Below are 17437 nucleotides of genomic sequence, written 5' to 3' on the forward strand. Positions count from 1 at the left end.
AAGTTTAGCTCAACTGAGCTAACCAAACAAGGAAGTAACAGTGTTCATCATCTGCTTGAAAACCAGAGGAGTGTAGGAAGTTTATTTTTTAGTGCCACACTTTTTGGAAAATGAAAAAAAAAAAAAAAAGAGGATACAATCTCCAGTTTGAATTAAAATGCAATAAAGCTTTTTAACAAGCTAAACTGTTTTGGAGAACTGAGTTTGGAGTGTCTCTTCTATTTCTATTGTTGTCAGCACACTGAATAAAGCAAAAGCAGGGATAAACAATGCTCCATTCACCTTATATGTTAGGTCCAATAAGAGAGAAAAAAAATGCAAAATAATTCACTCACCAAAGCAGATTGGAGGCACAACAGAGTTACGACATCCCACACAGAGCAGTACAAAACTGCAAGTGCAGCTATTATTAATAAAAATGTTCTCTGAAGTATCTTCTCTTGAATGCTGAGAATAAAAGGCTACATAGTCAAAGAAGTATAAAAGCAAATGAATCTCAAATTAATCTTATGCCTTTTATTTTATAATTTTAAATTTCTAAATACAGTAGCTCAATAATTTGCACTTGTTCAGTTAGCATTTTACTTAAAGGGACACTCAAAGCACTATAATCATTTATCTTATTGAATTGTTTATAGTGCCTGGAGTCCCATGCTGCTGTTAATCCATTTAGCATAAAAGTGTCTCTGTACCCTCTGCAAAGACCCCAAAAGGGAAATTGCCATCGGAAGCCACCATCTTCTTCCATCCAGACCACTTCAGCTGACTGGAGCTATATGTCAGTTCTGTACTCTCTTACATGCATTAAGGTCTATAGAGGAATCTACGAGACCTCAGGGTCCTCCATTGACAAAGATTTTTTTCCCCTATAGCAATCACTGGTGATGGCAGTATAAAATGGCAAACTTGACAAAAGGTAACTCCCCCTTCTGTCAGGCTTGTCAGGCATAGGAAAATATTTGAGACAAAGTAGTCCCTTTGTATGTCTTTTGACTGGATTGGAGCACTAGTGAAATTGGAACACAGTTAATGTGAGATCTTTATGAAATAATCTTGTGCTTGTGGGAGAGGGGGGAGGGAAGAGCCCTTTTATATTTTTGAGCCATTTAACATTGAATGATGGTTTCACGCTGCTCACAACCTGGCCTGTGCTGAAGGTATGGCCAAGACAGAGATTACCCTCCACCCCACCTTTCCTGGAATATAGCCTGTTATGTTTGCAGCTCATTAGACTTAATCTAGAACAGGGGTTCTCAACCCAGTCCTCAAGGACCCCCTACCAGTCTAGGATTTAGGGATTACCTGGGTGTGTCTAGGATGTTTTTTTTATTTTTCTAAACACCTTAGATACACCCAGGTAATCCCTAAATCATGGACTGGTAGGGGGTTTTTGAGGACTGGGTTGAGAACCCCTGATCTAGAACTATTCCAGAATCTCTCACAAACCATTCATAGTTATCTTGGGACCTTCTTTGCCTAAAGTCTCAGAAGTAAGATCTCTTCTATCAGTGTCTTTAAGATACTCCATATGGACAAAGCCATAATTATTGGTCAATTAGCTACACATTATTGCCTTCGATGGAGGACTTCTTTCAGGCAAAAAGACAAGCAGCAAAATAGAATTTATAATGTGCATTTTACTCTCTGCCTTTCATGGTCTTACACCAAATTATATTGCTTCCAAACTCTAATTTCTGCGTCATTAATCAACTAAACTCAATTTAATTATGGTTTTCTTACTTCAAATGGTATGACCTGGTTGTATTTACAATTCTTATTTACCGTTATTAATGAAGGGCATTAGAAAAATACGCTATCCCACATCAGTACACCCTAATACAATCTGTTAAAGTGCTATATTTGTATCGGAGAGTCATATTGGCAATAAATCCCTCTACTGATCATAGCCAGAAACCATGTGAAAGTTATTTCACACAATTGACCCTAGGAAAGCCACACAGTGTAATTTCAAATGTGTAACACATTGATATGGTCCATTTTGTACTGTTATACTTGTTGCAAGTACTTTATGTTCATAATTATGTACACGTAATTACGATATGATCTTTGAACATTTTGATAAAAAGCATACATCTTTAATTATACATTCAACTTCATTTACCCTAAAAGCTGGGAAATGTTATAGTTTACAGATTGTATTTCTTTTCTAAGTATCTGAACTGGTGAACACTGTCGTTAAGTTCATCTTGTTCTGTTTTATTTTTATTTTAATTAAAGGCAATATCTAGCATTCATTAATCATTGCATATAATACTTTATCTCAGCTTAATAAATCTTGTGTTGTGTTATTGAGGTCAGTGAAAAATATATGTTACATTTCAACTACTTTTCAATTTATAATTCTTGCCAAAAAGGACACAATTTGTCTTCTGGTCTTCTGCCATAATCTTATGTTACTCCTGTTGTATTAAGCTCCTCAGATGCAGCTAGTGTTCTTGTGTTTTGGACTTATAATCCATGTAAAGTCACCAAGAGACATTAACATGCCAAAGTTTTATATTCCGACGAACTTCATTAAGGTTATTATCATAATGTGAAACATTTGGAATATCATTTTTGAATGCCATTAATTAAAAAAGAATATAAAAATCAGAGGTATTTGTAACAACAGAAACAATAATTTGAGCAAATATATATAATGTATATTATATCAGTTACTGATTTTCAGGATCTGTAAAATTGGAGATTAAAAAAAAAAATATTTAAAATATTTCCACTGAATATTAGCATGGGTTAAATAATATGCATTCTTTCTCATCACACTGTACTATTGGAGCGAAGGGTTTTTTTTCTGTCACAAAGCACTGCCAAGTCAACAGGACATCTCTTGCCATCGACAATGTACAAGACAAGAGCAGGAAAAAACTGTCATAAATAAAACACTCTACTGACACTATTTACTAAAGTAAGAATTTTTAGGAATTCAAAGTGAATTAAAAGTGAATTTAAATTTTAGAAGGACATTAAATGCACTTAGACAACTTTACCATAATGAAGCCATTATGGTGTATAGATCATGCCCCTGCAGTCTCACTGTTCAACTCTCTGCCATTTAGGAGTTAAATCACTTTGTTTATGCATCTCTAGTCACACTTCCCTGCACTTCCTGTAAAGTGAGATCTAATGTTTAAACTTCCTTTATTGCACAGTCTAAATTTATCATACATTGTATCCAGCTCTGTTAAAAGCCTGCTCGAACCCACAGAAGCCCCCTGTGGTTATTAAAGTTCAATTTACAGAGCTAAGATCTTATTGAAAATAAAACAATTTTTACATGCAGGCTGTGTCTGTCAGAGTCAGGGGCGGTGTAGCTAGTGTGGCATGAACAAAAAACAATGGTGATCTATCTCCTGAATAGCAGAGAATTGAGCACTGAGGCTGCAGGAGCATGATCTATACACTAAAACTGCTTCATTAAGCTAAAGTTGTGTTGAGGCCTATATAATCCCTTTAAGGCCAAAATAGCTGAATTGTAAAATTGCTGACTTGGAGATGTGTTCTTGTTCAGCTATTTTGACCTTACTTTTGAAATTCACTTTGAATTAATTTTGAATTCCCAGCAATTCTCACTATAGTAAATAACCCTGTATCTCATGTAAAGTGTTCCAAAATATGAAAATAAGCTATTTCTATTGGATGGATTGATGGATTTATAAAGTGTCAACAAAATCCATATCAGTTTACAATTGAAAAAAGAAAGACAGAGCTATATACACAAACCTATGGAAAAGGTAGACAGGCCCCTGTCATGAGCTGAGATGTAGCCCACAGGATTATGTCAACAGATTATCTGTGGCTTTCCAACTGGTAGACTTTACAGGGCTAAACATTTCCATGTGTCCACTAGCCATTAGCAAGTGAAAATTCAACCCTGGCAAGCCCTGGTGAATTTGCCATGTACTCTCCTGGCTTGTAGCAATAAGTACCTTTCACGCCTAGATAGTAGTGAAGGACTTGACATTTTGAACCCTGTAAATATAGCTGAGCTTCACTGATCACCTACTTTTGGTGGGTGCTGTTTTATGTTGGGCAGGATTTGTCAGCTTTTTAAGGCTTGCTTTCACTTGTGCCAAATACATGTCTGGCCTCAAAACTTCTATACAAATGTTCTCTGTAATGTAAATTAATTGCAAAGGGGAATGACACTTTTCAGGATTTTTCAGGTTACGTTTACTTATTCCCTTCATTTAGCAAATACGGTTTGAAATAGAATAAAAATATTAGACAAATACAAACAGTGGTATTAACTACTATCCTGGAATTTAGTGTCTCCTCCTTGACACCCTCTATCAATCGGTATAAGCTCTGTCCTTTCATATCATTGAACATATTAAGTGTACAGGGATAAAACAGAATCAATGTTCACTATCTGTATTGGTGATTGATAGTGTGTATGGATTCATAAGCTTTTATTGAAAAGTAATGATATGTAAGTATTATGAAAATAATTGCCCTAGTAAACAGGGTTATTCAAATATATAAACCACAGATTGGATTTTAGAGATGTTAGTATAAAAATCCAATATGTTTCTTGTAAAGCGGTTTGCTATTAAGAGTTAAACATAATTTCTCTTAGCAAACAAGACAAGTCATTCACCTTTTCACTATGACAATTACTGAATAATAGGCACGGTACAATAAATTATATAATGTTTAAGGATAAATAATCCTACCATAGCTACCTCTTTCGACTTCAAAACTCACATAATAATTGCCGAAAGCTTTAAAAATTGTATGCAAAAAAGGAGCAATTTGTCCCATCTATGAATAATGATGAAAATTCTCTTGTAATGAAATATAACAGAGCCGGACGCTTAGCAGAAGATGCTGTCAAAATGTCCTCGCTGCTTTGGAGAGCAATGAATAGGCCTGTGTCTCAGTGTGAAATACCTTTTGACAAACACTGTGGAGTGTACAATTGAATGCAATTTTATTGACAATGGTTTACTTCTTACAAAGTATTGCTGTGCCTCTTGCAACCCTAATAAAAAGCAATGTAAAACAAAATACAATCCTAGACATTTGTTTGGCAAGCCAGCAAGCCCTTCTACACATTACTCAGCATGAGGTAAAAAAACACAGTAGTTTTAGTCTTGTTCATCATTCTGACCTAACTACAGCTCCTGGACAGTGTCCAAATGTATCTGTTTCAAAGAATGTATTGTTTTCACAGTGGCTCACGGCTGGAAGCATATTGACGGACATCGCATGCCACTGTACTTTGTGTGCTGTGTACAACATTTCTAGAATTCTTAATGCTAACTGGAAGAAACACTGCCCATCGGAAATAGAGCTTTAAACTTAACAAAGCAAGTCTTTGTGGTGTCCTATCCATATTAATAGTTGTTGTGGGTTTTAATTTAAGAGCTTCTGCCCTACTCCGAATTAATGTTGACCTGGCTTGCTGTCAGGTGGACAATGTTATACAAACAGAAAAAATGAATAATGTATCAAGCTACATTGTTCGGTTTTAAAAAAAAAAACACACAAAAAAAAAGATTCTATAGTATTTTGTGTATACTAAACCCAGAAAGGTATAATGTATAATGTGCGATATAAGACTGTTGATAAGTGGTTTGCATTATTCAAATAATCTTCTAATCATCCTATTGGTTTAAAAGTAAATAAGTGAAGCATCTCCAGACATCCATACAATGTCTAATTTGTGTTTCCATAAGCAATGCTTAGAGTTTGTGTTTTTTACAATTATAGTCTCACATCATAAGTGCCCGCTTTTGCCCCTTCATCCCTCCCAGCTGCTTTCTCTTTTTGTTCCAGTAATACAGCTCTATATAATATTACCAGCAGGGCTGTCTTTAATATTGATTGGACCCTGGGCAGGCATTTGCTTTGACCCCCTAGGCCTAGCATGCATCACGCACTCCACGCCTACACAAAAAACAAGTAAACACACACAAAGCCACACTTATTTTTACTGAGTCAAAATACACACACTGACATACATACAGATGCAGACACTGACATACATAAAGATACACACATACACAGGTACAGACATATAGAGACAGTACACATACACAAAAGTGCATACACAGACACACATGCAGATACACATTTACACACATCCAGATACACAGATGCACAGATACACTCAATGACAAACATGCAGATAAAAAGACACACTAGCACACATACAGATAAACAGACAAATACACTGACAAACATGCAGATACACACAATCAGGGCCGTTTGAAGGAATTTGGGGGCCCCAAGCAAAACGGACATGGAGGCCCCCCCAAACTCCAACCCCCCACATGCACGCTCAAGGTCTGGGCCCCCCGGCCCCCCATGTGACATCACAGTGCCCCACCCATATGATCTGCCATGTTAACTAACAGTGCTGCAGTGCCACTGTGTTTACAATAAAAGGCCTGCAGGGACAGGCTATAGACACCAGAACCACTACATTAAGCTGCAGTGGTTCTGGGGACTATAGTGTCCCTTTAATGTGAGGTAAATTAGAGATCAGTGCCACGAATAATATACTAGATTGCTTACTTACAACCAGATGAGGATGATGATGGGCTTCAGCTGCCGTCTGGCTCCACTGGTCTGGTGTAGAACAGGCTCTCTGGAGGCGGTTTGTAACTGTGGTCACAAAAATCAATGTTCTGGGAGAACGGGAAGCAGCTCCATTTTTTGAGGGCCATTTACACAGCTCAAGGTCTGGGTCCCAGGGTCCACCTTCATGTTCCACCAATGAGTTTGTTCACAGGGGTGTGTGTGTGGGGGGGGGGGAGGGGGGATATCCGGATGTGTGTAAGGAATGCATTGTGTGAATCTGTGTTTGTATGTGTAAGGGCTGCAAGGTGAGTTTGTGTATGTATGGGATGCAGTGTGTGTGTCTGTAAGGCAGTGTTTCCCAACCCAGTCCTCAAGGCACACCTACCAGTCCAGGATTTAAGGATTACCCAGTTTTGTCTAAGGTGTTTTTAGAAAAAAAAGAAAAAACACCTTAGACACAACTGGGTCACCCCTAAATCCTGGACTGGTAGGTGTGCCTTGAGGACTGGGTTGGGAAACACTGCTGTAAGGGATGCACTGAGTGTGTGGAAGGGGTGCATTGTGTGTTGCTGTGTGTAAGGGATGCATTGCTTGTGTATGTGTGTCTGTGTGTAATGCATTGTGTGTTTTTCTGTGTGCAAGGGGTGCATTGTGTGTGTGTGTGTGATGGATGTCAATCTCTCCCCCTACCCCTGTCAATTTCCTTCTTCTCCCCCTCCCTCTCATTGCCTTCTCCCCCCTCCAATTTCCTTCTTCTCCCCCTCCCTCTCATTTCCTTCTTTCTCCCCCTCCAATTTCCTTCCTCTCCCCCCTCAAATTTCTCCCCTTCCTCTCCCCCCTCCCTCCCTCAAATTTCCTCCCTTCCTCTCCCCCCTCAAATTCCTACCTCTCCCTCCCCTCCCTCAAATTTCCTTCCTCTCCCCCCTTCAAATTCCCTCCCTTCCTCCCCCCAAATTTCCTTCCTCTCCCTCCCTTCAAATTTCCTCCCTCTCCCCCCCTTCAAATTTCCTCCCTTCCTCTCCCCCCCCAAATTTCCTCCCTCCCTCTCCCCCCCACTCCCCCAAATTTCCTCCCTCCCTCTCCCCCCCACTCCCTCAAATTTCCTCCCTCCCTCTCCCCCCCACTCCCTCAAATTTCCTCCCTCCCTCTCCCCCCCACTCCCTCAAATTTCCTCCCTCCCTCTCCCCCCCACTCCCTCAAATTTCCTCCCTCCCTCTCCCCCCCACTCCCTCAAATTTCCTCCCTCCCTCTCCCCCCACTCCCTCAAATTTCCTCCCTCCCTCTCCCTCCCACCCACTCAAATTTCCTCCCTCCCTCTCCCCCCCACTTCTCAAATTTCCTCCCTCCCTCTCCCCCCCACTTCTCAAATTTCCTCCCTCCCTCTCCCCCCCACTTCTCAAATTTCCTCCCTCCCTCTCCCCCCCACCCACTCAAATTTCCTCCCTCTCCCCCCCACCCACTCAAATTTTCTCCCTCCCCCCCACCCACTCAAATTTTCTCCCTCCCCACCCACTTAAATTTTCTCCCTCCCCCCCACCCACTCACTCAAATTTTCTCCCTCCCCCCACCCACTCACTCAAATTTTCTCCCTCCCCCCACTCACTCAAATTTTCTCCCTCCCCCCACGCACTCAAATTTTCTCCCTCCCCCCCACCCCCACTCACTTAAATTTTCTCCCTCCCCCCACCCCCACTCACTTAAATTTTCTCCCTCCCCCCCACCCCCACTCACTTAAATTTTCTCCCTCCCCCCACCCCCACTCACTTAAATTTTCTCCCTCCCTCCCTCCCTCCCCCCACTCACTTAAATTTTCTCCCTCCCTCCCTCCCTCCCCCCACTCACTTAAATTTTCTCCCTCTCTCCCCCCACCCCCACTCACTTAAATTTTCTCCCTCCCTCCCCCCACCCCCACTCACTTAAATTTTCTCCCTCCCTCCCCCCCACCCCACTCACTCAAATTTCTCCCTCCCTCTCCCCCACCCCCACTCACTCAATTTTCTCCCTGTCCCGCGAGGGAGCACTCTCCCTGGCTGAGTTCTTCCTCTTCAGCTCCCTCGCGCGCCGCGTACTGATGCCAGAGCCGGAAGCTGACGTCATCTTCCGGCTCCGGCATCAGTACGGTGCGCGAGGGAGCTGAAGAGGAAGCACTCAGAGGAGAGTGCTCCCTTGCGCGCCCGCCGGGTGTCAGCAGGGCCAGCCTCTGGGGGGCCCTGAGGTGACCGGCTGCTGGGCCCCCCAGGAGAAGAGGCTGGCCCAGTGGGTACATACTGGGGTCGCAGGGCCCCCTGCGACCCGGTATGTACCCACTGAATGTGGGGCCCGGATGACCTGAGCAGTCCGTGCCCCCCAGGACCGCATGCCCTGATGGCAGCCCTGCCGGCTCTGCTTGGGGCCCCGGGCCAGCTCGGGGCCCCAAGCAGTTGCTTGGCTTGCCTGTTGGGTAGCGACGGGCCTGCACACAATAACATTCAGATACATACATGGATCCACATGCAGATACACAAACACACATACATATACAGATACACACACTGACACACTAACACACATACAGATACACAGACACACACACACTGACACACATGCAGATACTCAGACACACAGAATGGCACACATTTAGATACACACACTGACACACATACAGACAAACATTTACACGCACAGATACACAAACACTCAGATAAACATACAGACAAACAGATATGCATACAGACACACAGTTACACACGTACAAACAGATACAGAGACACAGAAAGGCATACGGACACACAGTTACACATACAGACACAGATACACATACAGACACACAGATAGGCATACGGATACACAGATACACATACGGACACACAGAAGGACATACAGATACACAAATGATACACAAATGGACACACAAACACCTACACAGACATACATACAAACAAACAGATAAACATACAAACATGCAAAATGTGAATTGTTTAGTCACCCTCCTGTGCCCTACCTTTTAGGTGCAGAAGGATGACTCACCAGAGGTCCAGTGGCTGCCTCATGCTGATGAATGTGAGCTCTGACTGCCTCCTACCTCCTCTCCTTCGTCTCCTCCCGCACAGTGTTTGGTGAATGCTGGGAGGCAGTGACCTCCTCCCAGCATTGTGACATCATCACAGAGGGCCCGGTCGCGCTCTTAAAGCACCGCAGCACTGACCGGGCCCCTGAAAATACATTGCCATCGGGTGGCCCTTTGATCATGGGCCATCCGATGGGCCCCCTCATCGTGTGGCCCATGGTGGTAGTACCACGTGGGATGCATGTACCACAGTGGCTGGCGGGCTGAAGGAGCATCTGCTTTTGGCCCCCTAGGATGCCAGACAGACCTGGTTACCAGGTATTCAAGAGTTAGAGTTCAGCTGTTGGCCTTCTCCACTAGAGGTTGACAACTAAACTAGAACACACTTTACCTTTGCACAAAGCAGTTAGACTGGCTGGGACTCTGGTGCTCTTTATCAAATGAGTGTATTGTAACAAGCACATTACATACAGTAAACTGATATACCTACATACATTAGGGCAAGACATTTTATGAGGCTCTTTTTTCACTATGTTGCTATTTTTGGATAGCTTAGTTTACACTTGAATTTTAAATTTCTGATATGGTTTTACTAGCAATGAATTTGAAAGCATCTTAATTGAATCACTTGACAGTTTTTACAGTTAGTTTTAACAGTGGGAAAAAATTTTGCTGTTAGAAAATGCTTAATGTTTTACTTAAATTTAAATCTGTTCATGATCTATGTTACATGTTTCTGCAGTATGTGATTTTCATGTTGGCGATCTGAGCTACTCGGTATTGGTGACTTATTCCTAACAATGCTAATTTAATTGTTTAAGAACATTAGTTTGTGGGACCCGGTAATAAATATAAAGAATATGAACACACTCATTCAAATAAATGTGGATACATTTAGCCAATAATATGGAGCAATAATCTTCGAGCATAACTTAACTTTCCCCTTGCATCTCTAATTACTTAGCATATGTTGACACACATTTTATCCCAAACTAAGGCTTTCCGTCCTTTCAAACAGACCTCCATCTGTCCAAAAAGAAAAGAAGATAAAATAAATCTGTCTTTAGCATATGTACTATTACTTATTGGTTGTGAAGTGGGTGCAAAGGGTGTGTATATAAGCACATGACACACTAGGAGTGTCTGTACACACATGACACAGATAGCAGTGTTGTCAACGTGATAAAGGAAACCTGACAAAGCCACACAACTACAGCTGCAAACATAGGGACATACCTTTTGTGGTTGCAACACCCACTCTATTTTACACATATCCCTTTTTCTTGTGAGTGCCAACTCCGATGTACTAGTCACCTTTTTAGTTAGTGTTTTTGGTTATCACACTAATTATGTTGCTGCTACCTTAAATATACTCACAACGCCATTTTAATTCACTTACTATTATTTGTTTTATAGTTTTACTAGCCACGTTTTGTCTATTAAAGAGTTCTAATATATGCAACTAAAAGTCTAATTTGTCTGCTGCAACAATATACTAATTCAAAAGGGAGAAAATTGCAGCGTAAGCTACATGGAGTTTAAAATTCATTGGGTATAATTGCCTAGAAAATAATAATTGTTTTCTGTCAACTTGTTATTGCGCTTTTTGGCCCAATTATTTATGAAGTATTATTCATACAAACTGGACAGTCCTGTGTGCAATAATTAGATTTTCTTAGAAAGCCCTATAAAAATGCATTAATCATACACTGAAAGGATTTTAATAAAGACTAGACACAGACACAAAGTTAACTGAGATTTCTTGTTATTTTTATCAGGAAGCTGGTATTTTCTATTTTTTAATTTATTTATTTATCACTTATTTTCTCTGTGTGCGTACGTGTGTGTCTGTGATAACTTCATTTATGTTGCCGTTCGTTTTCGTGAAAAAATTAATTGTTATGATATCACATAGTAGTTCGTAGTGTTGAGAAATATTTTTTGTTTAATTGATTAGTCACAGGCTCGATGCAACCTCAAAAGGATTTGTTTGATACCCAGCCTTCTTGTTGAAATCTTATATATATTTTTTTTTTTCTTTCAATTTTTCTTCTTTTTAATTGACTTATATTTTGTTTACAGCAACAAGCAGAACCTACTGCTCTTCCTCCTTCAGCACTGCCCTTAGATTTACTAAGTGAAACTGTTGCTCGTTTGGGGACTGTGGAAGAAGTAATAAAATATCTAGAACCAGACAGGTGGCAGTTGGACATAGAAGATCTGTTTAGACCCAGACCATCATGGCAGTTACTCGGAAAATCATATATCCATGGTAGAAAATCAAGAGGTATGTCTGGATTTGGAAATAAATTAATTTGATTAATTATATGGCATTATTTTCTTCGAATGCATCAGCTGTAAATATATACAAAACATAAAAATAAAGAACATAAAACAAAAATGTTAACCACATGTTACAGGATAACTATCATTATTTTTTTCTATAACTGAGTACAATTGTTACATTATAATATTTAATCTCTAAAATGTTATCATGTCATTTTTTATTTTTGAATAAGTCCCTTGCCTCTTTCCCATTCCCACTGTACTACAGCCATCGTTATGCACCTTTGGTGAGACTGTCAGTTATATGATCCAATGCTAACTATTTTACAACCATATGGAGCTTTTCACAATCACTTGACATATAATGCTGCAGGCGTAAAGAGCGGAATGATTTTGAAAAGTAATGGACATAGTGAACATTAGCTATGATTTGAGAGTGTGTAGGAACCCTATGCTCTGTGTTGTAAAATAACAATTTAGTGTATGTGTGTAAAAGGTACATTTTACAACCACTTACAAATATGTGTTTTTGTAACGAAAATATACCCCAACACGCAGGATTAAATTTAACAGAAGACAACACAGAGGGGAAATACGTCTACCGGACCTTAGAATGGCCGGACTCGACGTAAATGAGAGGAGTACAGAGGCAGGAGCGATCTGAGGTCAAGGGCACAAAGAGACAGCGTAAACTAGGACTAGCCGGGGTCTGGTACACAGTAAACAGCAAGCCGGCAAACAGAACAGATAAGGATAAAGAGATAACGTAGTCAGAAACAAAGCCAAGGTCAAGTACGAAGGAACACAACTGAACACAACAAGCGCTAAAGGGAACTGAAACAGAAACCATGATAGGGCAAGGTACTAAGGGAAAAAGGTGAGTATATGTACCTTAGCAATTAATTTGATTGGCCCCTGTCATATCCACGCCCCCAAAAGGTGAGTGTATGGGGAATGGGGCATGACAGTGGCCAATGGGAGCAGCAGGACCGCGCGCGGCACGAACAGAGGACCCCGGCCGGCCCCTGGAAAGGGTAAGTACCGCTACAGTTTTGCATTTGAATGGCTAAAACCTAACTGGGAACAAAACAATCATTACTAAATGGATACCTAATCCATGACATGACGCTGCAAAAAAAAGGAAAAAATTAAACCTTAGTCTTGTCCCTTGTATCCTTTGTCTCCATGTGGCAAAAACTGAGATAATAACATTCCGGAGATCGAGGGGAGTGCCGCTCGGTGGTCTTCTGCCATGATGCCTCGCTTTTGTGGCATGTCGGTGCATGCCGACCGCTGCGGACCCACGCAATTATATAGCCTCACATCTGTCCACAATAAAGACGACGTTGACTTGCTGGTGACATCACACAAAAGACGCACACACACGTTTTAGGGTCAAGGGCTAGGTAAAGCCAATCGGATCTGCAAGAGGGTTATTTAAACTCACTTATTCTTTAGCTCATTGCCCTGTCATGGTTTCCCTTAGATGGTTATCCGAGAGTGTGTTCCTGAACGTGTTTTTCTGTTTTTTGACTTTGGTATGTTTTGACTTCTTTGATTTCTGGTACCCTTAATTTTGGGATATTCCTTATCGCTGTGTCTCGTTCTGTGTCCCTGGCCTCGGCTAGTTTTCTGACTATTCTCGGGTACGTTAAGTTTGGCCATTCTAAGGCCCGGTAAGATGTTACCTTTAGTTCTAGGGTGTGATACTATACTGCATGCTGGATTAATATAATCCTGACATTACAACATGGTCATAGCTCCTGCAGATATGTGTCAGCACATAGTAGCTAGTGAGAGAAAGCTGGAGGAGAATGATCATCATATGGATCAATTTGCCCAAGCTTTCAATGTGCTACTAATACGTACAGCTCATTTGTAGCCTGAGGTCCCTTCAGCAGGTGCACCCTCACCTACTGTACCTACACTTATCGTATATAGGGCACCTACTATCACCCTATCTTCACCCCTGCATTTTAAAGGTAATATTCATGAATGTTTGGGTTTCCTTAATCAGATTGAGTACCATTTTAAAGCCTCACCTGGGTCCTTCCCCACGGATAGAGCTAAAATTGGGTGCTTAATGAACCAACTACAAGGTAAAGCCTTAGCATGGGCCAATCCATTATGGGAGAGTAATAAGACTGTTGCCCATAATTACCAGGAATTCCTTGCAGAATTCAAATTAACGTTTGAACCATTGGGAAGGGAGAGCAATGCCTCCACTGCCTTAATGCGTATCAAGCAAGGGAACCTGTCTGTCTCAGAGTATGCCATAGAATTCCGCACCCTGGCTTCTGAGGTAGACTGGACCAATAACGGATTAATCACCGCATTCTCCGAGGGATTATCCAAAGCTATCCTTGATAAGATTGCAGCCAAAGAGCTACCAGGGAGATTTAGTTACGTGATACATATAGATAATCGACTTAGGAACAGGGAGATAACTAGAAATAGAACCAGACGTATGAATATGTCACTGGCGCCTCGCTTCTCTAGTCCTGTTGTTTCTGGCCCTACTGTGCAGTCTGAAACTAAGCCTATGCAGTTAGGGGTTATGAGACTGTCAGAGGCAGAAAGACAGTTTAGGAGAAAAGAGGGCTTTTGCTTATACTGTGGCAAGAAAGGATATATGAGAAATGCTTGTCCCATATATCCGGAAAACTTGCGCACCTAAGAACCATAAGGGGTTCTTAGGTGTGATGGCTATGTCCCCTGGTACTACCCAAAGTAGATTTCTCCTTAATATTACTGCTCTATGCAACAATAATTTTTTTTCATGTAAAGCTCTGATGGCCTCAGGTGCTGCAGAAAACGTTATCGACATACCGACATTTGTCAGTAAACACCCCCTACCCATCAAGGAGAGATCATCACCCTTGACCATCAAGGCCATTGATGGGAGACCTCTCTCTCAACCTCTAATTACCCACGAAACTATGCCTATTACTGTTACTTTAGGAGCGTTACATAAAGAAATCATTACATTTCAGATAATTGCTTCCCCTTCTTGTCCCATTATATTAGGATTCCGATGGCTTGTTAAGCAAAATCCTCATATTGACAGGGCTAAGGAGGAAATACTGGAATGGGGTAAAGAATGTAGTGAGAGATGTATGTTACCCATTACTGAAAGAGTGGGCATCGTTGCTCTACCTAATCCTATGCCTCAGCCTACCAAAATTCCTGTTTAGTAAAAAGTCACACCGATAAGCTACCTCCTCACAGATCTTATGATTGCTCCATAGATTTGTTACCCGGCTCTATGCCCCCTAAGGGTGCAGTGTATGCCTTATCACCACAGGAAAGTAGGATTGTGGAGGAATACATTAAAGAGGCTTTACGAAAAGGTCACATACGTAAATCTTCTTCACCTGCAGGTGCGGGGTTCTGTTTTGTATCCAAGAAAGATGGGGAGTTACGGCCATGTATTGATTATAGAGCATTGAACTATATCACCATCAAAAATGCTTATCCCATTCCCCTTATCTCAGAATTGTTTGACAGACTCCAGGACGCTAAGGTGTTTACCAAACTCGACCTTAGGAGTGCTTACAATTTGGTAAGGATTAAGGAGGATCATGAATGGAGAACTGCATTTAACATGAGAAGTAGTCACTATGAGTATCTTGTCATGCCCTTCGGCTTATGCAATGCTCTGGCCGTATTTCAGGATTTCATTAACGATGTCCTCAGAGACTACATTTATACATTTGTATTAGTATATCTGGATGATATTCTCATTTATTCCCCCGATCTCCAGACTCATCACAGGCATGTGAAGCAAGTATTGCAAACTTTGCTTAAAAATGGGCTATATTGCAGAAATGCATATTTGACCAGATGGAGGTACAGTTCTTTGGATATAATATTTCAGCCTCTGGCTTTCAGATGGACCCTCTCAAACTAGATGTCATGTCTTAACTACCGGTATTACATTGTCTCTTCCGGGTTGACGGAGCTTAGCCACACCCCCTTCTCTGACGCGGTCTCCCCACGCTACATAATGCGACCGCGCCAGATACAAGACGCTGGATTATTGAAAAGCGTTACCGCGAAATCAAACCGGCTAAAAGATTTCTCTAAACCTTTATTTGTGAACCGAACCCGGACTGGAAATCTATTGACCCTCCTTCTCCTCTCCTCGACCACGGCTAGTAACTGGACCTTCTTCATCCTGCTTGACAACTTCCCTCCCCGGAGGAGAACTTCGGGAAACCTGATCTTTCACCATTGAAAGCTGTCATTTGCTATATCCGTAAAAGGAGAGTAGCTGCTCTCAAGCCTGCTAATCCTTCCTGCTACAGCCTGCTCTCAAGTCCGCTAAGCATTCCTGCTACAGCCTGCTCTCAAGCCTGCTTACCTCGAACTCCAAAACTAATCACTCCTGCTACAACTTAATTTGTTATTTTGCTCCGTTTCCATGAACTTGCAAACTCCTATGTGCTATACTGCATGTATGCCAGAAGCTGCTTACTCCGTTTAAACAAACAGCGAAGTAATTAAAGATACAGTGCCTGTATTATACGTAATTAAAGATACAGTGCCTGTATTATACGTAATTAAAGATACAGTTCCTGTATTATCCTCTAGTATCCTAGTCATCAATTTGAGTCCTAAGAGATCTGCAGTTGTGCTCCATTTAAATACATGTAAGCATTACAGAATAATCCAGCCTTTGTAATGGATCCAGCAGATTTCGATTCTAAATTTACTATGCTGAATCAAAGTGTCGATACACTTGCCCAAGGCATGCAAGACCTACAGGTTACAAATGAACGGATTCTTACTTATGTAAGAGACTTACAAACACATACTCCTCATACTGTTATGCACTCGGCTAGCGACCCTGCTGTCTGTAATCCCGAAAAGATTTCTGGAGATCGATCCAAATACAGGGAGTTTCTTAATTCCTGCAAATTATTGATTGCTTTAAAACCTAGATCTTATCCCACTGAAAGATCTAAGGTTTGTTCAGTTATCTCCTTTCTAAGAGGTTAACCTATGGCCTGGGCCCATTCCTTTTTGGAAAATGATGACCCCATCTTAGACTCATTGGATGAATTTTTTGAAGCCATGTCTCTTCTTTATGAAGATCCCAACAAACAATCTACAGCTGATTTAACCATTAGAACCTTACATCAAAAACATAGACCCGTCGAAGACTACATTGCTGAATTTAAAAGATGGGCAATAGAAACTCAATGGAATGACATAACCCTACGCAACCAGTTCCGAATTGGGTTATCCGAAGCAGTAAAGGATGAACTTTCTAGAACTGAACTCCCTACTACATTAAATGTGCTGATTCAACTATCAATCAGCATTGACAGAAGACTTAGAGAAAGAAAGGCCGAAAAAGCTCTCTCGAGTTCATTATGGAAAAAAACATTCAGTCCTTCAAAAACTCCTGAAAAACCATCATTACAAACAGAACCTATGGAAACAGGGGTAATAAGAAGTCCTCTCACTCTAGAAGAGAAAACCAGAAGACGACTACTAAACCTCTGCATGTATTGTACCTCACAAGATCATTTGATCCCAGAATGCCCCTTATTG

The 17437-nt window shown here is 41.2% G+C and overlaps 1 protein-coding gene across 2 annotated transcripts in view; it reads left to right on the plus strand.

Moving 5' to 3' along the window:
* PDGFC (platelet derived growth factor C) overlaps positions 1-17437 on the plus strand; it is a 289779-nt gene that overhangs the window by 256897 nt on the left and 15445 nt on the right. For both annotated transcript variants that reach the window (XM_063458241.1, XM_063458242.1), the window contains one exon: positions 11675-11879. In XM_063458241.1, the coding sequence (XP_063314311.1) occupies positions 11675-11879 (205 nt within the window). The remainder of the gene's footprint in view (positions 1-11674; positions 11880-17437) is intronic.

The sequence above is a fragment of the Pelobates fuscus genome, chromosome 6, assembly GCF_036172605.1.
Source record: "Pelobates fuscus isolate aPelFus1 chromosome 6, aPelFus1.pri, whole genome shotgun sequence".
In the NCBI taxonomy this organism is placed as follows: Eukaryota; Metazoa; Chordata; class Amphibia; order Anura; family Pelobatidae; genus Pelobates; species Pelobates fuscus.